Below are 24,734 nucleotides of genomic sequence, written 5' to 3' on the forward strand. Positions count from 1 at the left end.
GCACCAAACCACTGAGCCACCCGGGCTGCCCTATAAATTGATTTTTTTTTCATAATTTTTTTTTTAATTTATGATAGTTACAGAGAGAGAGAGAGAGAGGCAGAGACACAGGCAGAGGGAGAAGCAGGCTCCATGCACCGGGAGCCCGATGTGGGATTCGATCCCGGGTCTCCAGGATTGCGCCCTGGGCCAAAGGCAGGCGCCAAACCGCTGTGCCACCCAGGGATCCCCTATAAATTGATTTTGATGATAAAATGATACGTATATAGATAAGATGATGTATTTATATATATAATGGAATATTACTCAACTTTAAGAAGGAATGAAATTCTGATACATGCTACAACACAGTTGAACTTTGAAAACATTATGGAAGTGAAATAAGCCAGACACAAAGGAAAATATTGTATAATTCCATTAGTATGAGGTACCTAGAATAAGCAAATTTATAGAGATAGAAAGTAGAATAGAGGTATCAGGGGTTGGCAGGGAGGAGAATGGGAAGGTTATTGATTAATAAGTACAGAGTTTCTGTTTGGGATGATGAAAAAGTTGTGGCAATGGATAGTGGTGACAGTTGAATAACCCTGTGGGGGAAAAAAAATAACCCTGTGAATGTAGTTGCTGTAGACTAAATTGTGTCCCCCTCAAATTCATATGTTGAAGTCCCTTTGGGAGATGATTCAGTTTTAAGTTCGGGAAGATGTGGCCCTCAAGTTGAAATTAGTGTCCTTCTAAAAAGAGACACCAGAGAATTTGTTCTCTCTCTCTCTCTTTCCACCATGTGAGGGCACAGTGAGAAATCTGCCATCTACAAGCCAGGAAGAGAACTCTTACCAGAAATTGACCATGTTGGGAAGTGGGTGGCTCAGTGGTTGAGCATCTACCTTTAGCTCAGGTCATGATCCTGGGGTCCTGGGATTGAGTCCCACATTGGTGTCCCCACACGGAGCCTGCTTTTCCCTCTGCCTATGTCTCTACCTCTCTGTGTCTCTCATGAATAAATAAAATCTGAAAGGAAGGAAGGAAGGAAGGAAGGAAGGAAGGAAGAAAGAAAGAAAGAAGAAAGAAAGAAAGAAAGAAAGAAAGAAAGACCATGTTGACAGCTTGATCTTGGACTTTTAGTCTCCAGGACTGTGAGAAAATAAATTTCCGTTGTTTAAGCCACCAGCCTATAATATTTTGTTCTGGCAGCCAAGCTAAAACAGTAGTTAATGCCGCTGAATTGCATACTTGGAAATGGCTAAAACGGTTAAATCTATTATGTATAGTTTACCACAATAAAAAAAATCGAAACAACAAAGGAAACGGACAATGATTCTGTTATCTTGCCTTTCCTTTGCAAATCTCTAGATGCCAATCTCAGAAAGACCTTAGTAATTGTAGAGCAGAGACTCTTGTCCAACTCCCTTAGCCCTTCTGCCTCATATGGATGAGGAACGTGAAGATCACGGGAATGAACCAATTTAACCAGGATCTGAGTTCTCTGTTCCTGTCTATGTATACCCTATCTTCAAGAACGACACTATCACCCAGTGGCCCAAGCCAAAAATCTTTCTTATCCTTAATTTTCTTTCATCTTCCTCAACAGCTTCGTCTTGGTGATTCAACCAGCTTAATACATCTGTATTCCTACATCTCTGCCTTAGCTTGCGTCACTTTGGTCCCCTGCCTCAGAGCTTAACTGGTTTTGCTCCTCTTCTTGTTCCCCTCCCATCCATTTTCTAAACAGGAGCCAGAGCATTTCCAAAATCCAATCGGATTATTTTATTCTCTCTCTTAAATCTTTCAATGGCTCCCTTTAGTTACTTGGGTTAAGTTCAAATACCTCAACATGATATTTAAGACTCTTCAAAAAGTCTTCTGGTCTCTTAACTCTCTAGTCTGGTCTCTTCTCTCCACTTGTCACCAGGGCTGTGCTCCAGCCCTATTCAACTTGTGGTTCCCTAAATACTTCATGCTTATCTCTCTTCCTGATCATTGCTGGAGGATGAACATTTTCAGAGATAAAGGTCACAATACACATGGATGTGGTCCATTCTTTCTTTTTTTTTAATTTATTTTTTTAAGATTTTATTTATCCATAGAGACACACAGAGAGAGAGAGAGAGAGAGAGAGAGAGAGAGAGAGGCAGAGACACAGGCAGAGGGAGAAGCAGGCTCCATGCAGGGAGCCCGACCTGGGACTCGATCCCTGGTTTCCAGGATCACACCCCAGGCTGCAGGCAGCTCTAAACCACTGCGCCACAGGGGCTGCCCTATTTTTTATTTTATTATTATTATTATTGTCCTTTTTAAAAATTTTAATTTAAAAAATTTATTTATTTATTTATTCATGGGAGAGAGAAAGAGAGAGGCAGAGACACAGGCAGAGGGAGAAGCAGGCTCCTTTGCAGGTAGCCTGATGCAGGACTAGATCTCTAGACCTGGGATCACACCCTGAGCCAAAGGCAGATGCTTAACCACTTGAGCCACTTGGGCGTCCTTTCTTTTTTTTCTTTTTTTAAGATTTTATTTATTTACTTGAGAGAGAGAGAGTGACACTAGCAAGGGGAGGCACCTGTGCTGCGTGTGGCACCCAACATGATACCCGGGCTGGACACCTGGGCTGGACCAGGGCTTGATCCCAGGACCCCGAGATCGTGATCTGAGCTGAAGTCAGTTGCTTAAACATTTGAGCCACCTAGGTGATCCTGTGGCCCATTCTTTCTTTTGCACCCCTTAACTGGGAAGTTGAGGTAGTCCAGGGTCTGACCTGGCCGTCTCCCTTGTTTCTTCCAAGCCTGCAAGGTAGCCTCAGTGGAGTCCTTCAGATACTGGATTAAACTGCTTTCCTTTTCCTCTTCTTCTAGGGCTGGTGGCAAAGGCATTAGACCAAATTGGAGTTTAAAGAACTGAAACTAGGATTTGGGCCTTTGGGTGGAAATAGGCCTGATTTTGTTCAAGGCTGCTGAGGCCTATTACATGAGAGAAGAATGCCATAGTCTATGGGCATTCTACAGTAGGCACTGGGACTGAAGCCCTAAGTAGTAATGTTACCTGCCCGGAGAAAGTAAAGGATGGAATTCAGTAAATACTAGGATCCTGAGCTGAGATCAAAAGTCAGACACCTAACTGACTTAGCCACTCAGATGCCCCTGACCAATTATATTCTTTCTTTAATTTTTATTATTAGTTTTAAAGTATTTATTCATGAAAGACAGAGAGAGAGAGAGAGAGAGAGAGAGAGAGAGAGGCAGAAGCAGGGAGCTGGATGTGGGACTCAATCCTGGGGGTCCAGGATCACGCCCTGAGCTGAAGGCAGGCTCTAAACCACTGAGCCACCCAGGGATCCCCTGACCAATTATATTCTTTTTTTTTTTTTTTAAGATTTATTTATTTATTCAGGGGGCGCGGGGCAGACACACAGGCCGAGGAGAAGCGGGCTCCAGGCGGGGAGCCCGATGTGGGACTGGATCCCTGGTCTCCAGGACCACGCCCTAGGCTGCAGGCGGCGCTAAACCGCTGCGCCACCGGGGCTGCCCCACCAATTGTATTCTTGAAATCTTCCCGTCCACTGTCCACTTCCCCCCAGTCCGTTTCACCTGGTAAACATCTGGTGATCCTTAAGCTCTTAACTTCTCAGAATTTATCTCACTATCCTCCAAGGAGACTTGTAAACTCTTTAAAGCCTGGGACTGAATCTTCTTCGTTATATCCCCAGGGCCTAGCATTGCGGATGACTGGAAAGATCAGGTACCCAGGGAGTGTCAAGGTGGAATTTAAAATGTCCGTTGCCACAGATTGGTCCACACTTCTCTCATGGGGCCAGCCTACCACGGTAGCACTGTGCCTTGTCGACTTGTAACTTGCTCTTTCTCTCCCCAGTTCCCCGTTGGTGGCTGGCTGCACGTGGAGAAAGGCCGAGGATAATGCTTTACTGAAATGATCTAGTCAGCAGTTTAGCTGCACCCTCACCCACACGGCTGTACTCGACAGCACTCTGGCACATGGTTGAGTTTTATTTTGCTCCTCTATGGCGTTGATATGAGAATCAGAAAAACATGGACAAGAAATAGGTTCAGTAGCCAATATCCCATCCCAGGAGAGGAGGGCCGCCAGGGGGGTCATGAATCTGCAGAATTCTCACTTAGAACACCGTCAGCACAGCTCAAGAGCCTTTCCTCACGTCCCAGCCTCTCTCTCTCTGTCTTTTGAGACTAGGCCCAGCTGGGTTAGATGGTTTCCTGTAAGTCTTTTAACAACAAGGGCGTTTAAAGTAAGAAAGAGGAAGAGAAAGTCGGAGAAAGGGGCAAGGGGCCAGGGAGGAGCCAGGCTGCTGGCTTCTGCTCCTAAATTCCAGATGGGTCTCTAAATTCAGAGAAGGCAGCGCATCTCCTTCCCATCTCTTTCGTTTCTGCCTCTGCTATCCTCCTGGGTCCGCCGATTTATCACTGAGACACAGCTCCAGAAGGGGAGAGAGTTTCTTTCCAAAGTGTCTGAAAGGGAAAAAACTTCGAGCAAACAGCCAAAAGAGGGAGGGAGAGGAGCCCGGCTAGAGTGCGGGGAGGGGAAGCGGAGGAGGGAGGCCGAGGCGCCTCCGGCCGCGCACAGCGAGCTGCAGCCTCCCGGGCCGAGCCCCTGGCACACGCGCGGGCGCGCACACTGGCGCCGGAGGCAGCCGCGCAGCCGAGCCCCGGGCGCACAGCCGGGCCCGGGTGGCGCGGGGCCCGGCCCGGGAGGCCCGAGTCCGTGCCCCGGAGGCGGACCGGGGGCGGGGCCGTCCCCGGAGCTGGGCTCTCCCGCGGGCGGCCCTTAGCCTCCCCGCCCGGGCGAGCGGCCGCGGCAGAGGATGCCCTACGGCGCCGCCCGCCCGGCCCCGCAGCCGCGGCTCAGGAGCCGGCCGCCCATTGGCGGCGGCGGCGCGGAGGCCCCGCCCCCTCCGCGGCCCCGCCCCCTCCGCCGGCGCGGCCGCCGCGGCCGCCGCTTCCCGGCTCCGCCTCCTCCCCCTCCGGGAGCCGCCTCCGTCGCCGCCACCGCTGCTGCCGCCGCCGGCCCGGGCCCAGCCAGCGCCCGCCCGCCGGAGTCGAGTCGCAGTCGGAGCCGCTGCCCGCGGCCCCGCCATGAGCGGAAGCGCCGCCGCCGCGGTCGCCGCGGTCGCCGCCGCCGCCGCCTCAGCAGCTGCGGCCGCCGCGCACTTCCAGCCTCAGTCGTCGTCTCCCAGGCCGGGCGCCGCCGAGCTCGGGCCCCTGCGCCGCCCGCGCCCCCCGCCGCCGCCGCCCCGGCCCGAGCCCGCCGCTGCCGGCCGCCTCAGCCCTGCGGGCCACGGGCCCCTCCGGGCGGGCGCCCAGGCTGGCGGCGCCTGCGGCCGAGCGCCGGGAGCAGGTACGGGTCCGGGAGCGGGCCGGGCGGGGAGGGGCGTGGGTTGGCGCCGGGGGTGGGGGGCCCCGAGGCGTGCGGTCCAGCCGGCCGGCCCCGCGCGGGGGGTGGAGCCTTGCCCGGGTCAGCTTTGTGCGGCCCCGCAGCCCCCGGGAGCCCTGCGTCCCCGCCGCGCCGCTCACAAAGCGTCTTCCCACCGGGTGGGCAGCCCCCTCCCCTAGGGTGGGCAGGGCAGGACCTCTCGAGGTCTCCGCTTGGGGGAGGAGGAAACCGAGGCGTACGGGGGAGAGTGACTTGCCCAAGGTCACGTAGCCGGTGAGAGTCGGGGCTTGGCTGGGACCCAGGGCCACGCTGGGCCGGCGCGGGCCCCGAGCGGGGGGGGCGGGCAGGAAGGGCAGGAAGGAGGAAGAGCCCGTAGCCCCCGAGACCCGGGAGACATTGCTCCGGAGGAGGGGGCGCTAGGCCCTGGGCCCAGACACGCCCACCCAGCGCTTTTTAGGTAGGCTTAGGAGATAGGATCTCTTGCGGGGTGGGACGGAGGAGCGGGGGCCGCTTTGGGGGCTTGGTGGTACCCTGGGGAGCCGATGTGGGGAGCCCCGGGGGAAGAGAGGTGTGGGTGTGGGTGTGGGTGTGGGTGTACGCTCTGGGAGAGGGCTTTCTTGAGTGCATGGGGCAGAGCTTCGGAAACTTCTCATCTCGGGGACCGTTTGGTCTCTGCCAGGCCACCTTGCCCACCACTGCCTGGACTAAACCAATCCAGCTGAAATTCATAGGAGGGAGGCCTTCCCGCTTTGGTGGAGACACCCATAATGTGTCTATTTTCATGAAATGGCCCAAGTTTCTCCCGTGCCCCAGACAGAAGTGCTCCTTAGGCCCTCGTAAAAGCATTTCTGCTTACATAGAAGGCCGAATGAGGTTTTTGAACCAGGTGGTCCGGATCTGTCACACATGGAGGACCCCCCCCCCCCCCCCAACAGCTCTCCCGAGCCTGAAAGGAGAAGGAAGCCGGGAGGATTGGAACACGTCGCTTGCCTGCCTGGCTTGTTAGGCAGAGCCGTGTACTATACGGGACTCCCATTTTTCTTTGGGGTGGGTGGTTTTGACTATGGATGCATCTTGCAAAGGGGAGGAGGAGAGCACTTGGAGTTCTGGAGGGGAGAGGGAGAGGACAAGGAAGAGGGTCCGGTGGGGCTGCAAAATAGAGGCTGTAGAACGGGGAAAAAAAGATACTTAATGATTGTGGGGGAAGGGAGATGAAAGGGTTGCCGAAGGGGTGGGGGAGAGTGTCTAGTCCGGAGAAAAGTTGGGACGTTTCAAAGAGGGAGCCAAGGGTGATGAGTTTGGAAGGAGTCTGTTAGAGGTGGATGGTATCTTACTAGGTTGAAGTAAAAGGTATTGGTCTACAATCACTTCATTTTCTTCGGGTGAAGACAGTTGTACTTTTATATAAATGTTTTAGCTTTCCCACTTCCCACCCCCATTGTCTCTCCGGTTGTAAGGCTGCTGGCCCCATAGTATTGTCTTGGAAGGAAAACTCCCGCTTGACAAAAGAGGAAAGGGGAAGACTAATTAGAAAATGCATTAATTAGGGCCCTTTGTCCGAAATGATTCCTTGTTTAAGTCAGCTGTTTTCTTGCTGCCCTCCTGCACTTCAGCTTTCCAGCTGTGGTGGCTGTTGGCAGGGTGCTGGGGAAGAACTGCCCTAATTTAGACAAGATAGGTTAGATTTTTCTTAAAAAAATGGGAAACACCTATTTTTTCGACGGATATGTATAAAAGCATGAAAATGTACTGGTCAGAGATTTTAAGCAGGGAAATGCAAATTGAAACAACAGTGAGGTGCCATTTCACACCCATCAGATTGGCAAAATTTAAATGCTGTGATAACCAAGTGTTAGTGAGTTTGTGGGGAAATCAACTTTTGTTTACTGCTAGTGGGAATGTAAATGGATACCACCACCTTGGAGAGTAGTGTAGTGATATTGGAGAGCTAATATACCTGTTCACCCAAAATGTCCGTTTCTGGCTCTAAGAAATCCTAATACAGGTGTCCAAGAAAATTAGTATGATAGAAGTATAAACATGCTCATTGCAGTTTAAATGTCCACCAACAAGGGAAATGCATAAATTCTTAGTGTCCCTCACGCAGGATTGAGTCTTACAGCATTGAGTCTTACAGCGCTGAAAAATAAACTAGCTGCATGCGTTGAAATGACTGAATCTCACAAACATAATATGGGGGAACAAGTTACAGAATTCTTAGAAAATGTTTCCGCTTTTATAAAATCTGAAAACATGCAAAATAATACTGTTTGTGCTGTGTACATATAGTAATAGTATAAAAACATGGATGGTAACAACTAATACCAAGTCCCAAGTCCAGAGTAGAGATTATCTCTGGGAAGAGAAGATCAGAAATGGGATTGGACAGAGGTACACTGAGGGCTTTAATTATATCTAATATTCTATTACTAAGAAATCTGAATCAGATGATTGCAAATTAGGATTTGCTTATTTTGGGCATAGGGTCAGAGATATTCAGTATATTATTTTAAATATTTTTCAGATGTTTGAAATATTTCTCACATGGAAAAAATTTTTCTTGTTTATAGACTTCAGGATTTTTTTTTTTTTTTTTTTTTAGACTTCAGGATTTTTGTCTCATAGTAATGAAACTCTTGCTACGGACTCTAGTCTAGCACAGCCTGTCAGGCATGTAGGCTGGTGATCCTTTTCTCACCCCATTCTGACCTGCAAAGCCTAGTGTACTGCGATGGATGACTTTTATTTTGGAACTGCTGATAGGCATGGAGGATTTCTCAGTCTTTCTAAACTTTCTAGTGGACCTTAGTCAGCAGTTTGAGTTTTTTCAAAATATAAGTGCCTTAGGACTTTCAGACTTATCTGATGTAGGGAGGGACCCAGAAATCTGATTTTGAAAGTTTTCTGGTAGATTCTGATGCCCACTAAAATTTGAGAGCCACTGCCTTGTGCTCTTACTCTGGGCTGTACTCCATCTCAGCTTTGCCCTAGACTGCCTTCTCTTGCCCCTTCTGCATAACTAGGACTAATTTGGACCCATGTGATATTTAGCTCTTTTGTAGGACATAAAAGAATGATAGGGTTGGTAGCTATTGAATGTTAAGCCCTTCATAATGTGGTTGTCTGTTCCTCTTATTTTCATGCAGGTAGCTAAGGGGCCCACTGCCCACAGGGCTATTTATCAGGTTTTGCAAACTTTAACACTTGTGTCACAATATGGGGTTTTATAATTAGGATAGGAGCAAAAAAAGGGTTAACAGAAGGCAAACCAGCAAATCTGAAGAAAGAGAACCCCCAACGGTAAGTATGTGATTGTGCCTTTATCTATAGATGACAGTGATTGTTTTAATGCATTAGCTTATGACATGAATTTGAATTTCAGCTATTTGAACCGGTAGTCAAAGATTAGGGTCCCAGATGACAACTGATTTTCCCCCTCAAGATGGAGAGTTTCCTTTCTCCCAAATTTGCTAGTTTTACTTCTCTGCCAGACCCTTTTTGCTCTAGTCCTAATATGTTTGGGAATGAATTTATATTCACAAATGTGAGAATTTCTGGTAATGAAATTTGTGAAATGCCTGTTTGTCTTTGGTAAGGTTTTTTTTTCCAAACCTACTTTGGAAGTGCACTGTTTCTCCAGGTATATTTTTCCAGGGCTGCACTGTTAGGTTGTATAGATTGTGCCCAACATGAGGTCACCTGTTTGGGTGGTAAGGGGGAGTGGACATTCATTCGTGCTCCACTTACCAAACGAGCATTTTGTAGGGGCGCCTGGGTAGCTCAGTCAGTTGAGCATCCAACTCTTGGTTTCTGCTCCTCAGGTCATGATCTCTGGGTCGTGAGATCAAGCCCTGAGGCCAGCTCTGTGCTCAGCGCAGTCTGCTTAAGATTCTTTTTTCCTGTGTCCCTGCCCCCTGTGTTTGCTTTCCCTCTGTCCCTCAAATGAATAAATATATCTTAAAAAAAAAAAAGGTACATTTCATGTGTCCTATAAGAGAGGGGCCCCCTTGTCTAATTCTCACTGAGGTGCCTCATGAGCTAGCATGGCCTTGTAACATTTGAAGGCTCCGAGGCAGTTTTGTTGGTCCATGTGTAACTAACCATGCCATCCATAGTTAGGGACTCTGAAGAGGGCAGGTCACTTTTGGGCTTGAGTTCTGAGAATTTTCTCCACGTGAGCTGCTTGCTATTTATTTATTTATTTATTTATTTATTTATTCATTCATTTATTCATTTATTTATGACATGAAGAGAGAGGGACCGAGAGACATAGGCAGAGAGAGAAGCAGGCTCCATGCTGGGAGCCTGATGTGGGACTAGATTCTGGGACTCCAGGATCACACCCTGGGCAGAAGACAGGTGCTTAACTGCTGAGCCACCCAGGCATCCCTCCACGTGAACTTTTTAATTGAAGAACCTACGCCTGGCTTTTTATCACCATGCTCAGTTGAACCAAGGTTTCACCTTTAAATTGTACTATTCATTATGGAGCTAGAGAAATATGCACAATTTTGAAAATACCATTATTTATGAAGAGAGAAATAGTGACAAGACAAAAGCATCTGGTAATTGAAGAAGAGAAAGTAGCTGTGCACATTTGCTCTTGCATTCTTGCAGAGCTCACTTTGAGGGTGAAATACAATGTTGTTTTTCTCTTCCTATTCCCCCTACACTAGCATTCCTGAATTTCTTAAGACCTGAGACTTTTTAGCCAATTTTGAAAATATTTACCCATTTGTATTTTCCATTAAGTGGTTGTTTACACTTCCTGCTGTTTTATTTTTTCTTGGAGAGGGGAGGGGATAGTGCTGAACCAAGGACAAGACTGGACTTCCTACTGCTTTTGCAAATAATGGCTGTGTGTTTTTCAGAACAGTTGTCATGGAAGAGTGCTGTTCTGTGGGCTCTAGGGAGAGTACATTTGAAGTGGTTTCTGTTGTCTTTTTTATTATTATTTTTAAACATGATTGAGGGTGATGGTTAGAGTTCCATTGTGCTTTAGCTGCTGTCTTGAAGGAGATTTGTTTTTTGTTTTTGTTTTTTGAAGAAAATGTGTTTTAAAATGTTTAACAAAAATAGTCTTATGCCTGCACGAGGAAAATAAACAGTTCTCACCTATGGGGCTTACCCAAAGCTGTTTGAATTTTTTTCCAGTTCTGTTTAAATGGATATTAGTGCTAGTTTAGGGACTGCTTAGAACAGTTAACTTGAGTGATGTTGGGCAGGTGGAGGAGGAGAATGATGGGATTATACTGGGGTTTATCAGTAGTTCCCTCTAGTCTTGATATGGAAAGCTATCACTATATTATCTGCTTTTGTGATAAAGTATGTGTAGAAATAATGGAGAGATTGTGAGTTTTGATATATATAATAATTTGACCCTGTTGAAAGAAAAAGCAGAGTGAAGTGATAAGAGGAAGAAATACATGCATGGAAAAGAGAGTAGCAAGCAAATAGTAGGACATTTTTGGATGCCTGGGTAGCTCAGAGGTTGAGTGTCTGCCTTCAACTCAAGTCGTGATCCCAGGGTCCTGGGATCAAGTCCCACGAAAGGCTCCCCTCAGGGAGCCTGCTTCTCCCTCTGCCTGTGTCTCTGACTCTCTCTTTCTGTCTCTCATGAATAAATAAATAAAATCTTTTTTTTAAATTTTTTAATTTTTATTTATTTATGATAGAAAGAGAGAGAGAGAGAGAGAGGCAGAGACACAGGCAGAGGGAGAAGCAGGCTCCATGCACCGGGAGCCCGACGTGGGATTCGATCCCGGGTCTCCAGGATCGTGCCCTGGGCCAAAGGCAGGCGCCAAACCGCTGCGCCACCCAGGGATCCCTAAGATGTTTTTTTAAAAAAATTTTTTTTAGGATTTTTTATTTATTTATTCATAGAGATGCAGAGAGAGAGAGAGGCAGAGACACAGGCAGAAGGAGAAGCAGACTCCATGCAGAGAGCCCGACCCGGGACCCGGTCCAGGGTCTCCAGGATCACACCCCGGGCTGCAGGCGGCGCTAAACCGCTGCGCCACCGCGGCTGCCCTTAAGATGTTTTTTGAATTGAAAGTTACCTGTCTGTATCCGTTCTGCTTCAGCACCTTTGATTTCAGTGTCTGAAGATGGTGCTTGCTGATCTTCAGTTGAAACCTGTTTTATTGTCATGGAGCTGGAAAGTGAGCAGTTTTGAAGACTAGGCTGAAGTAGGAGGCCAGGCTAAAAGTAAAAACAACTATCCATTTTGTAATTGCTTTTGTAAATAGGAGTTGGGACTCTCATAACAAAAGTGTTTTTCATTTGGCTTTTAGGCAATCTTATTTAAAAATTTTAAAAGCTTTTAGGCTATCTTAATTAAAAATTGTTTTATTTTATTTTACTTTATTTTTTTAAAGACACAAGCAGAGGGAGAAGTGGGCTCCATGCAAGGAGCCTGATGTGGAATTCGATCCTGGTACTCCAGGATCATGCCCTGAGCCAAAGGCAGATGCTTAACTGCTGAGCCACCCATGCGTCCCTAAAATTTGTTTTAATAAATTTGTCTTCCTATGTAGATTTTTGTTGCTGCCACAGTATGTATTTGAATACCTACTGGTGCCATAATACCAGTACTAACCACTGATACATTGGGGTGATAGACTTCATGTCAGAGACTTCATTACCTGCGATGAACAGGTACAGAAGACTGCTTCAACTTGTGCTTTCTCTCCTCCCCCCCCTTTTTTTAAAGATTTTATTTGCTTATTCATGAGAGACACAGAGAGAGGCAGAGACATAGGCAGAGGGAGAAGCAGGCCCCATGCAGGGAGCCTGATAATGGGACTCGATCCCAGGACTCCAGGATCATCCCCTGAGCCAAAAGGCAGGCGCTAAACCGCTAAGCCACCCAGGGATCCCCACTTTTCTCCCTTTTATCATGCTTCCTTTTGCTCCCTGGTCTTCTGGGCATGGTGGTGATCTCTACCCATCTGTCAGGACATCCCCACGTGAGGGATGCAGAGGCTTTTTTGACTGGGCACCCTCAAACAGTATTGAGCTAGACCAGAGGGCCATCATAACGGTTCCAGTTCCTCTTCCTTCTCTGCTGCTTGTGTTGCCACCACCCACCCTTTTCTGTGGAGCCTGGAAGGCGCCCCCCCACCCCACCCCCAATCATACAAAGAGGCTTTGTGCTCTGAGGATGTTCTAAAGGCGGGATCACTGTAATTATAATTCCCCAAGCACAACCAAGTAATGGGGGCAGGCAGGGTAAAGATGGTATCCAAGTTCTTGTTGGTAGGGAGAAGTCGGGGGGGGATTAAAAATCATCTGGAGACAGTACCAAAATGGATAATGGAGCGTTGTTGGTAATGCTGATGGGAGTGTATTTAATTGAATACATTTCAGATTCTTAATACTTGCAAGATACTTGAAGCTTTAAAAAGCATAGACAGCCAGAACTTTTTTTAGGTGTTTTCTTTTTTTTTTTAGTCTAAAATTATAACAAAATTACTTTAGAAGAAGGTATGTAGACATCTCAGTCTACTTTGCTTTATGTTTGTGTTGCCAGAATGACTGATTGCCCAAGAAAGCCAAATACATATCTTACTTACTATCCAGGGGGTGCTCTTACTAATCCAGCTTTTTTTATTTCTTTCGAAAAGTAAGCTCTGGGGCAGCCCCAGTGGCTCAGTGGTTTAGCGCCGCCTTCAGCCCAGGGTGTGATCCTGGGGACCCTGGATTTAGTCCCACATCAGGCTCCCTACATGGAGCCTGCTTCTCCCTCTGCATGTGTCTCTGCCTCTCTCTGTGTCTCTCATGAATAAATAAATAGAATCTTAAAAAAAAAAAAAAAAACTCTGACTGGCATTTTTGGGAAGCTGCTTTTCTCCTACCACCATGAGAAAAAAAAATCAATGTGAGGATATGTGCTTATTAATAAACTCATATATCAACCATCCTATGTCATGATGTGCTTCTAAGCTCTATTTGCAATCTTTAAGTTAAAACTTTTTTCTTAGTATGTTAACCTATATTAGTCTGATTAGTGTCTAAACTTTTTTGTTTTTTAGAAGAAGTACACCAAACAATTGACTTTAGGCTGTGGACTCAAGTCTAATCCTTATATGCAGGATGAGAGGAAAATACTTTTTTGTTATGATTAGCAGTGACATCTGTGGTGAATGAAGCAGCCAGGGAGAGTGTGTGTACTATATGGAAACCTATAGGTACTGTAAGCTGACCCTTCATCTAATTACTTAGTGGAGTCAGATCAAGAGTTGGACTTTTATTTTTACTGTCTAGCATGAAAAGGAAGGAATCTCCCTTTACTATTGACAGAAGTGTGTAATGTTATGGTTTGATACATGAATACATTTTGAAATGATTACCACAGTTGGGTTTATTAATACATCCATCACTTCTTATAGTTATGTTTTTTCTTTTTTTGTGAGAATGTTTCGGATCTCTATTAGCAAATTTCAAGAATATAATAATATGTTATTATTAACTATAGTCACCATGTTGTACTTTAGATTCTCAGAATTTATAATTAAGGGTTTGTAAAAAAAAAATAAAAATAAAAAAAATTAAGGGTTTGTGCCTTTAACCAACATCTCATTTTTCCTAGTTCTCAGACCTTGGTAACCACCATTCTGCTTTTTTGTTTCTGAGTTTGACTTCATAAATTAAAAACAATTTTTTCTTTTTTTTTTTTTTTTTTAAGATTCCACAAGTGAGTGAGAGAGTACTGTATTTGTCTTTTTCTGGCTTGTTTCCCTTAACATTGTGTCCTCCAGGTTCATCCTTGTTGTTGCAAGTGGCAGGATTTCCTTCTTTTTTTTTATTTTTTTTTTTAAGATTTTATTTATTTATGCATGAGAGACACACACACAGAGGCAGAGAAGACACTGGCAGAGGGAGAAGCAGGCTCCATGCAGAGAGCCTGACGTGGGACTCGATCCTGGGTCTCAAGGATCACACCCTGGGCTGAAGGCAGTGCTAAACGGCTAAGCCACCTGGGCTGCCCGATTTCCTTCTTTCTAATGGCTGAATAATATTCCATTGTATGTATATACCACATCTTCCTTCATCCATTCATTTGTTGGGACACTTAGGTCCCTATCTTAGCTGTCATGAATAATGCTGCAAGGAACGTGGGAGTGCAGATATCTTGAAATCTACCTTGAATTTATCTTCATGTAAGACTACCGGGTAGTCTATTACAAAGATACTACCCATATAATCCTTAGATAAGACTACCAATTTGACAACTAAATTTTATGAGATATAAAGATCCATTTTATATGCTTTCAATGAAAAGTAAGTTTGATCTCTCCCTTCCCACCCTCAGTGTTTTAGGCAAATATATTGCCAAGCAGTGACTTTATTTTAGCTTAATTGTAAACTGTTATTTGGCTACTTCATTTGCTTCATTTATAATGTATATTTCCTTTGGGCATTAACCTCTGCCTGCTTACTTCACCGCTGTCTAGTGGACACTAAAAGTAATGATAAAACATTTATTGAATGCCTACTGTATACCAGGCACAGTGAGGATTTCAGATACAATTCAGATATGCAGCAGTTCAGTTATAGATTCTGACATTATATTAGCAGAACAAATGCATTTTTTGGTATGCTAACCCTTAATATGAGGGGAAAGAACATCAATATTGCATTAACAGTAGTACTGTATAATCATGATAATTAATGTTGCTAAAGCACAGATCTAACCATACCAAAAATTTATGTGGTTGCCTCCTAAGTAAAAAATATTTTTTCATCTGGCATTCAAGACCAGCATAATGGGGTCTTTATTATTTCAATCTCTACTATTTTTCCTCATGAATATTATTCTCCAGAGAAATAGAATTCCTTGTTGTCTGTATGCATTTTACTTTTTGACCTCTGTTTCTTTGATTTTTCAGTTGGGATGCCTTCAGTTTTTCCAAGTCCTACTTATTTTTTAATATCTAGGTGGTAGTCGTCATTTATTGTGTGCAAGGCTCTGTTCTGAGTGCTTTACCTGGATTAATTCATTTAATTTGTGCTACAGTCCTCTAAGGTTGATGCTATTATTATCCTTATTGTGCAGATGAAGAAACTGGAACACAGAGAGGTTAAATAACTTGCTAGAGATGATGCAGCTATTAAGAGTGTTATCTGGGATATGAACTCAAGCTGTCTAGTTCCAGAGTCTATATTTTTAGCCATCATGCTTTACTGGATCTCACTTAAAAAAAAAAAAATTCTTTTTTTTTTTTTTTAAGCAAACTTAGCAGTTAGTTTTGGTAACAAAGGGTAGATAGAATGTAAGCAAAGGTGATCACTGCTTTAGCCATTGAAAGGAATTTTCAGTCTTTAGTTTTACCTTTGCTCCTGAGAAATATACTCTCTTGTTTTTTAAAGTTCTAAATTATTGCATTAGGATTATTTGATTTTTTTAAGTCATTCATTACTTTTTTACATAAAGAGTAGGAGTACCTGCATTGCAGTGGGTGAGTTCACATTAGAACAGGCATACTTAAATTGCTTTTTAGAAAATCTCCCATGTTTTATGATCCTGAACATTAGGATCTTTTTTTTTTTTTAAGATTTTATTTATTCATTCATGAGAGAGAGACACACAGAGAAAGAGAGTCAGACACAGGCAGAGGGAGAAGCAGACTCCATGCAGGGAGCCTGATGTGGGAATCCATCCCTGGTTTCCAGGATCAGGCCCTGAGCTGAAGGCGGCGCTAAACCGCTGAGCCAGCCACCCGGGCTGCCCTGAACATTAGGATCTTTTTTTTTTTTTTAATTTTTATTTATTTATGATAGTCACACACACAGAGAGAGAGAGAGAGAGGCAGAGACATAGGAGAAACAGGCTCCATGCACCGGGAGCCCGACGTGGGATTTGATCCTGGGTCTCCAGGATCACGCCCTGGGCCAAAGGCAGGCGCTAAACCGCTGTACCACCCAAGGATCCCTGAACATTAGGATCTTTTTTTTTTTTTTTTTATTTATTTATGATAGGCACACAGTGAGAGAGAGAGAGGCAGAGACACAGGCAGAGGGAGAAGCAGGCTCCATGCACCGGGAGCCCGACGTGGGATTCGATCCCGGGTCTCCAGGATCGCGCCCTGGGCCAAAGGCAGGCGCCAAACCACTGCGCCACCCAGGGATCCCCTGAACATTAGGATCTTAACGGAGTGCTTGTTTAGGCACTTAAGCAGATAAAAAAAATTCTCAAGGAAAAATTTGGCCCTATTCAGGGGAACTTCTGAATCTCACCTTTTTGTGGATATAGGTGCTTTCCCCCGAAATATCATTGAAAGAATGGATGTTAGACCTCTTTTTAGCCTTTTTCTTTTTAGACTTCTTGATTTCCATGATAAATGATTTGTCACAAGCTAAAGCATAAACATCTATTCAGTACCATAGAATATGAACATTTCAGGTATTACTTGGAGATGCTAATGTGTTGGGTTGATGCTGCCTGAGACAGTGGATTATTTGAGGGAGATAATGTGGCATTGTGGTTACACGTGAACTACTTCAAAATTGGTTGGAATGCTTATTAAAAATTCTGTTTTTAGGTGGCCTACAGTTGGAATCTGAGATTGAATAAATTTTCTAATAAACAGTTATAGATGGTGTTTCCATTGTTGTTTCATTTATCTTATAGGCTTAATAGGCATTGGTGGGCCATCAATTTAGAAAATGTGCTGTGGGAAAATGAGATTCTAAGGTCAAAACCAGGTACAGTACTGAAGACTTTTGGAACATGGCCTGTTTTTGAGCAGAGCACTGCCAACAATCTATTTCTCCTACTTTGCTTTTGGATACCTAGAAAGGAAAAATGAATTCTTCGCTTTTCAAATTACTAAGCGATATGGAATTAATTCATCAGAGGAAGATATTCTTTCTATTCAGAGAGGATAGAGGCTGATTATTCCAGATAATTGTGGAATTTCCACTCATTTACTTGTTTGGGTTTCTTTACCCTTACCTTCAGAACAAATCAAGAAGTTATGTTTGGGGGCTCTAATGGAAGACATTGTTGACTATATTTGCTTTTGTCAAGAATGAGTCATGAGGGATGCGTGGGTGGCTCAGCCATAGAGTGTCTGCCCTTGGCTCAGAGCGTGATCCCAGGGTCCGGGATTGAGGGGCTTCTTGTGGGGAGCCTGCTTCTCCTTTTGCCTGTGTTTCTGCCTCTGTGTGTTTCTCATGAATACATAAATAATACCTTAAAAAAAAAAAAAAAGTCTTGAACTCTTGTGATCTAATGTGTCTTTTAAAAAAATTGTGCATGTGTTGTTCAAAAATTACTTTTGTATATTTTTGAGCTTTAAATAAAAGCTACCATTGTGTGCTAAAAAAACCAAAAGCCAACAAAGACAAGTCAAAAGATCTGCCTTTTTAAAATGAGTTTGTGTGCAATTCATGACATTATTAATTTCTTTTTTTTTTTAATTTTTTTTTTAAAATTCATTTATGATAGTCACAGAGAGAGAGAGAGAGAGAGAGGCAGAGACACAGGCAGAGGGAGAAGCAGGCTCCATGCACCGGGAGCCCGACGTGGGATTCGATCCCTGGTCTCCAGGATCACGCCCTGGGCCAAAGGCAGGCACCAAACCGCTGCGCCACCCAGGGAACCCGACATTATTAATTTCTATGTTAAGGTCAAAACAAAAGCCAGAATTTGACTCTAGAATGTTTAGCTGATACTGTACGTAGTTTGAATATAATTTTCGGTAGAACAAAATTTTCTAAAAAATGAACTCCGCCTGAACTGACATAAGTGATTTTAATTTAACATAAACAGTTTTGTGGGGTGAGGATAGAAATCAAACTAGTTTTGCCATACCAAAATCTTTCTCTTGGCACATTGAAAATGTAAACAAGTTTCCTTTTGAAGTACAGTTGTTTGATAGAACAGTTATATTATTTTTCCTGGTGCTATTTAGTTGAAACCCCAGGACCTAAATTTATCTTAGTTTGATTAAAACTTTGTTTCTATGGAAGAAAAGTTATCAAATTGAAAAGGGGGGGCTTCAGAAATTTTGATTCCAAGAATGCTTTTAAGGAGGGAAAGGCAAGTCAAATTGGATATGGGCCCCACAGAATTGTCTGTGTTACTTCCTGGGTCAGGAAAGCTCAGAGAGGGGGTGGGGGGCTGTGTTGCAGCAGGGCAGGGCGTAAACCTGATAGGAACTAGAAGTGAAACTGGAAGTGCCTTAAAAAAAAAATGAAAAAAAAAAAGATTGTTGCATTAGCCTGAGTCAGGCTAGATTGAGCAGTGAGACTAATTCTCAAGCACAAGTGTGTATGTAGTACCCCTGGTAGATTTCCTGATTGAATCAACATGTTCACTCACAGTTGACTTAGGCCTTAGACTCAATGGAGGAAAACGAGAGAAGAGCAAAGGGAGAGGCTGAGGCAGAGGACTTAAGGTGCAGGTTTTGAAAGAAAATTTCTTAAAAAAGGAGAGATTTCTGAGCCTTTGAGAGAGACAGCAGGAAGTTAAAGGTGGAATTCTGGGGACATTTTACCCTCCCCACAAGCTATATGGAAGTGAAGGATGAGTAGTAGACTTACAGATAATTGGTAAAGGTATCCATGTTAAAGCAGAAAAAATACATCACTGTGGTTTGTTTTAAAACAATAGATTCCCGCTACAACGTTAACAATAACAAAGGTTAACCAGTCTTAACGAAATTATGCCTAGGGTTAAAATTGAAATTCACTTCTTTTATTTTATTTTATTTTTTTATTTTTTTTATTTTTTAATTTTTATTTATTTATGATAGTCACAGATTGAGAGAGAGAGGCAGAGACACAGGCAGAGGGAGAAGCAGGCTCCATGCACCGGGAGCCCGATGTGGGATTCGATCCCGGGTCTCCAGGATCGTGCCCTGGGCCAAAGGCAGTCGCCAAACCGCTGCACCACCCAGGGATCCCGAAATTCACTTCTTTTAAAAGAAAGATGAGAACTTAACCATATAACATTGACACTTAAGAGCATTACATTTCCGGGATGGTTTAATGGTAGTTATGTGCTGTCATGCACAAAAGACGACAGTGCTAACATGTTCTGCCTAACTAGGGCATACACTGCTAATGTTTTCCCTATAGCAGTGATAGTTTCAAATTCAAAGAGATTAGAAATCTTTGCTCTTTCTGCTGGCCTCCCCCCTTCCCATCCCCAGAACCATTCATAGATGCTCTGTGTTTGGATGGGTGTGGGTAATATGGATTGGGAGTGGGTTTATGGCTCTATGAGGTAACCAGTACCTCTCATACTATATTTATGCATCATCACCTGGGAATCTTGTTAAAATGCAGATTTATATAGCAAGGGCACAGATGATGGTGGAGTAGTGTGGAGTAGTTGGAGTAGCCAGGAGGTGGAGTAGTGGCACTCAAATTTTAGCCTGCATAATAAGGCATCTGAAAGGCTGGTTAAAAGGAAGACTATTCGGCCCCCAACTTCCAAGCTTTTGATTCACTTCCCTAGGGTGGGGCCTTATGTTTTGCATTTTAAACAAATTCCTAGGTAATGCTAATACAGCTAGGGGGAGTATGTTGTGAGATCCCCTGAGGTGGAATGTAAATAATATCGAGGAGAATCAAACCATCTGTCTTGGTTTCTTGAGCATTATTTTGTAATTGAAAACGGTGAAGCAAAGTTTGCTGAAAGTAATAATTAATACTGTTCATGATTAAATAGGTGATGAGAATTAAGGAGTGCATTTGTGATGATTACCACCAGGTATTGCATGATTGTATGTTGAACCTCTGTACTGTATACCTGAAACAAATACTATGCATATGTTAACTAACTGGAATTTAAATAAAAACTTAAAAGAATACTGTCCATGTTAGGCAAGTGACACCTGATTAAAGAATTCTGTGAGTTTTATTTTGGTGAGTATGTCCCATCTAGAAAACATCCACAGGGACGCCTGGGTGGCTCAGTGGTTGAGCGTCTGCCTTCTGCTCAGGGCGTGATCTTGGAGTCTAGGGATCCAGTCTCACATTGGGCTCTCTGCATGGAGCCTGCTTCTCCCTCTGCCTGTGTCTCTCATGAATAAATAAATAAAATCTTAAAAAAAAGATCTAACATCCACAATAGACAACAAATGGATGGTAATAAGGACGATTACTAATGAAGAAGGATCTAGGATTATGGAGGGTGGGATTTTAGCTTTCTTTGTAAGGTTTTTTTACTTGAAGAGCTTGTACTTCTTTTTATGTAATTAATTTTATAAAAAGGGATAAGAGAACTGTGCCAGATAGCCTCCCATTTACTTCTCCAGATCTGTCCTCCACCCTGTACCACCTGGCTCTCTGCCCCAGAGAAAGAGCTCCCAAATCCTCTGGCTTCTTATTGGGTTCAGCTTTAGGAGATTGAAGGGAAGGAGAGTGAAGTCAGAATATTTATCCCTTCTTCTCTCGTGGTAGCCTGCATTTTATTACCTGGGTTTTGGGAATCTGTCTCTTGTCTTTCTGGGGGGCCAGAGCAATAACTGTTCTGCTAGTGCTAGTCCTGTTTCCTTCCTGTTCCAGGCTCTGTGATACCCGTAGGCCTCACATAATTTAGTAATTATTCCTTTTACAAATAGACCCTTTTCAGTTTATTTTTTTTTTAAGATTTTTATTTATTCATGAGAGACATAGGCAGAGAGAGAAGCAGACTCCATGCAGGAAGCCCAATGTGGGACTCAATCCCAGGACTCCAGGATCATGCCCTGAGCTGAAGGCAGATGCTCAACTGCTGAGCCACCCAGGCGTCCCTTTTTCAGTTTATTCTAATTTGAGTTTGTCATCTCTTCATTGCTGGAACCCTGACTGAAGGAACTTCTAGTCCTATTCCTCTCTCTAATGTGTTTTCCTGTTTACTTAAAACCCACCCCACCCCATCCTCCCTCTACTATAATCCCAGAAGTAGTGAGTACTATTTTGGTGGGTGTAACCTTCCAGACATTTTCTAAATATAGTGTGGCTTTTAAAAAAAATGTATTTATTAGAGACACAGAGAGAGAGGCAGAGACACAGAGGGAGAAGCAGGTTCCATGCCGGGAGCCCGACGCGGGACTCGATCCCGGGACTCCAGGATCGCACCCTGGGCCGAAGGCGGAGCTAAACCGCTGAACCACCGGGGCTGACCTATAGTGTGGCTTTATTTTATTTTATTTTTTTTAAATTTTATTTATTTATTTTTATTTTTTTAAAATTTTTAAAATTTATTTATTTATGATAGTCACAGAGAGAGAGAGAGAGAGGCAGAGACACAGGCAGAGGGAGAAGCAGGCTCCCTGCACTGGGAGCCCGATATGGGATTCGATCCCGGGTCTCCAGGATCGCGCCCTGAGCCAAAGGCAGGCGCCAAACCGCTGCGCCACCCAGGGATCCCCACATAGCACAATTTAAACAGTTCCTTAGTCCTCTCTCCTTTTCACCGCCATCCTAGTTGTGTGTGGTTGACTGTTCCATGCCATGTCTTCTCACAAGACTTTCAGAATCAGGCGATTCCTGGCCAAGAAGCAAAAGCAGAATTGTCGCATTCCCCAGTGGATTCGGATGAAAACAGGTAATAAAATCAGGTACAACTCCAAGAGGAGGCACTGGAGAAGGACCAAGCTGGGTTTATGAGGAAGCATCACATCATGAAATAACAAACGTATTGGCACACATATTTAAGCTGCATGGAGATCCCATGTTCCTATCCTATCAATATGGAAGCATCCTTCCTACCTGGTCAATTGATATGTCTTATCAAGGAAATGATTCTCTCTTACTATGCCTCTATACCAGTAGGTTGGTTCAGTAATAAATGTGAGACCTTTCAGCTGAGCTGCTGTTCTGTTCTGATTTGTGAAGTACTGAATTCCTCCTCCTGTCAGATCTCACTGAGAGCACTGTTAGAACTTTCTGCAGTGATAGAAATGGCCTTTGACAAGTATTTAAAGTGTGGCTAGGGGACATCTGTGTGGCTCTGTCTGCTAAGCGTCTGCCTTTGGGCCCAGGTCTTGACGGGGAGTCTGCATGTCTCCCCCTCTCTTTCTCTCCCCCTGCTCATGTGTTCTCTTTCAAATAAATACAATCTTTTTTTTTTTTTCAATATAACAGTTCCTTAGATATTTAACATGATAGTTTTAATTATATACTACAGAATTTTTATAATACTTGATCTGTTTCTGCATTCTGTTCTATTGATCTGTCGCTATTCTGGCGCCAATATTATACATTTTACTTATAGTTTATTTAATTTTTAAAAAAGATTTATTTATGATAGACACACACACACACACACACACACACAGAGACAGAGAGGCAGAGACACAGGAGGAGAGAGAGGCAGGCTCCATGCGGGGACCCTGACGCGGGACTCGATCCTGGGACTCTAGGATCGCGCCCTGGGCCAAAGGCAGGCGCCAAACCGCTGAGCCACCCAGGGATCCCCTCATTTTACTTATTATAGTTTTATACAGCTAAATTCTTAGTAGGGCAAATACTCATCGTTTTTATTTTGGAGAAGACATTTTTTGGCTTTCATCAAATAACTTTTTTACACATATGTTTTTCCAGATACAGTTTTTAAAAGTGTGTCAGAATTCCCTCATCCCATTGATAGCCTGATTGGAAACACATTTGTGAAGTTTTGTAGTTTAATTCACATGTGTCAATGTACTTCACATTCTTTTTGCTTTTGACAGTGGGGCGTTTTCATCATACTTCTTGAGTTTTGCTGATGTTAGAAAAAGATGTTGATTTTTGTATATTTATTAAAAACCCTTCCTATTTATTTCCTAACCTGTTTTGTTGTTTTAGTAATTTTTCACAGGTTTTCTTTGGGTATTCCAATTAGACAACTTAATTATGGGTAAAGATTGCTAATTTAGACTACTTTTCAGTATTTACCTCTTTTTTTTTTCTTATTTAATTGGCTAGGCTATAACTGAGAAAAATGTCTTCTACTTGACTTTAATGTGGCTACCTCAGGTGTATTTCACTGTTCATTGTTGGGCTGACTGTGGGTCTGAGACCGAAGAAGTTAAAGGAGTATTTTTATTTAATTTAAGTGTTTTTCTCAGAAAGGATAAATTTGTCAGATGCTTTTCAACTCAGTTATCTACCCTTGGAGATTGTTTCTTCCAATCTATTTATGTGCTGAATTATATTAAAAATTTTTTTTAAAGATTTTATTTATTCATGAGAGACACAGAAAGAGATAGGCAGAGACATAGGCAGAGGGAGAAGCAGGCTCCATGAAGGGACCCCAATGTGGGACTCAGGGACCCCAGGATCATGCCCTGAGGTGAAGACAGACACTCAACAGCCGAGCCACCCAGGTGTCCCATAGCAGTAACCATTTCTATTTTGTTTTTTAGTTTGTTCCATTTAGTTTTCTTATTTTTAATGTGTATGGGGCAAGGTGGGGGCAAATAACTCAATTTTGGTGAATTAGATATTTTTTGTAGAAGATTAAATTCCTTTTCCAGTGTTAAAAAAAAAGCATGAGTGAGTTCATTATGTTCTCTACTTTTAAAAATTTCCTCTGTAATTATGATTTTGTCAGTTTTCTTAATCTGTATTTTGCTTTTTGATTAGATTAAAATCTGTCTTTGCCTATTTACTCGTCTGTAAAAAGGCTAATTAATATATGAAAATAGGCTAATTAATATATGTGCCTTACCACATAGTAAGCAATCAAATGATGGTCATTATATTTCTTTTTTAAATTTTTATTTGTTTATTTTTAGGGAGGGGGAGAGGGAGAAACAGAAACAGAAGCACAGAGCGGGACTCAGGGCTAGATCTCAGGACCCTGTAATCATCACCTGAACCGAAATCAAGAGTGGGACACAACCACCTGAGCCACCCAGGCGCCCCAATAGTTGTTACAAAAAATGATTATATTTTATTACTTTTGTGTTTTATTGTTTCTATTATTTTGGTATACTGATTTAGGAATTTCTTTTATTTTTATTTTTGTTTTTAAAATTTTGTTTATTCATGAGAGACACACAGAGGCAGAGAAATTGGCAGAGGGAGAAGCAGGTTCCCCACGGGGAGCCCAATGTGGGACTGGATTCCGAGATCATGACCTGAGCCAAAAACAGCCGCTCAACTGCGAACCACCCGGGTGCCTCCTGGAGGAATTTCTTTTTCTTTCTTCTTTCTTTCTTTCTTTCTTTCTTTCTTTCTTTCTTTCTTTCTTTCTTTCTTTCTTTCTTTCTATCTATCTATCTATGAATTATTTATTTATTTATGACAGACATATATATAGAGAGAGAGGCAGAGACACAGGAGGAGGGAGAAGCAGGCTCCATGCTGGGAGCCTGATGTGGGACTGGATCCCGGGACTCCAGAATCGCGCC

The 24,734-nt window shown here is 43.5% G+C and overlaps 2 protein-coding genes across 4 annotated transcripts in view; both read left to right on the plus strand.

The window, feature by feature from the left end:
- The first annotated feature begins 5,283 nt into the window (after positions 1 to 5,283).
- RNF38 (ring finger protein 38) overlaps positions 5,284 to 24,734 on the plus strand; it is a 136,783-nt gene continuing 117,332 nt past the window's right edge. For all 3 annotated transcript variants that reach the window (XM_055302470.1, XM_055302472.1, XM_055302473.1), the window contains exon 1: positions 5,284 to 5,364. The gene's annotated coding sequence lies outside the window, so the exon portion shown is untranslated. The remainder of the gene's footprint in view (positions 5,365 to 24,734) is intronic.
- LOC129495111 (60S ribosomal protein L39-like) lies at positions 21,850 to 22,005 on the plus strand. The gene has a single exon (XM_055302475.1). It carries the CDS (start codon positions 21,850 to 21,852, stop codon positions 22,003 to 22,005), a length of 156 nt encoding a protein of 51 aa, XP_055158450.1.

This window comes from Nyctereutes procyonoides, unplaced genomic scaffold (assembly GCF_905146905.1).
Source record: "Nyctereutes procyonoides isolate TBG_1078 unplaced genomic scaffold, NYPRO_anot_genome, whole genome shotgun sequence".
In the NCBI taxonomy this organism is placed as follows: Eukaryota; Metazoa; Chordata; class Mammalia; order Carnivora; family Canidae; genus Nyctereutes; species Nyctereutes procyonoides.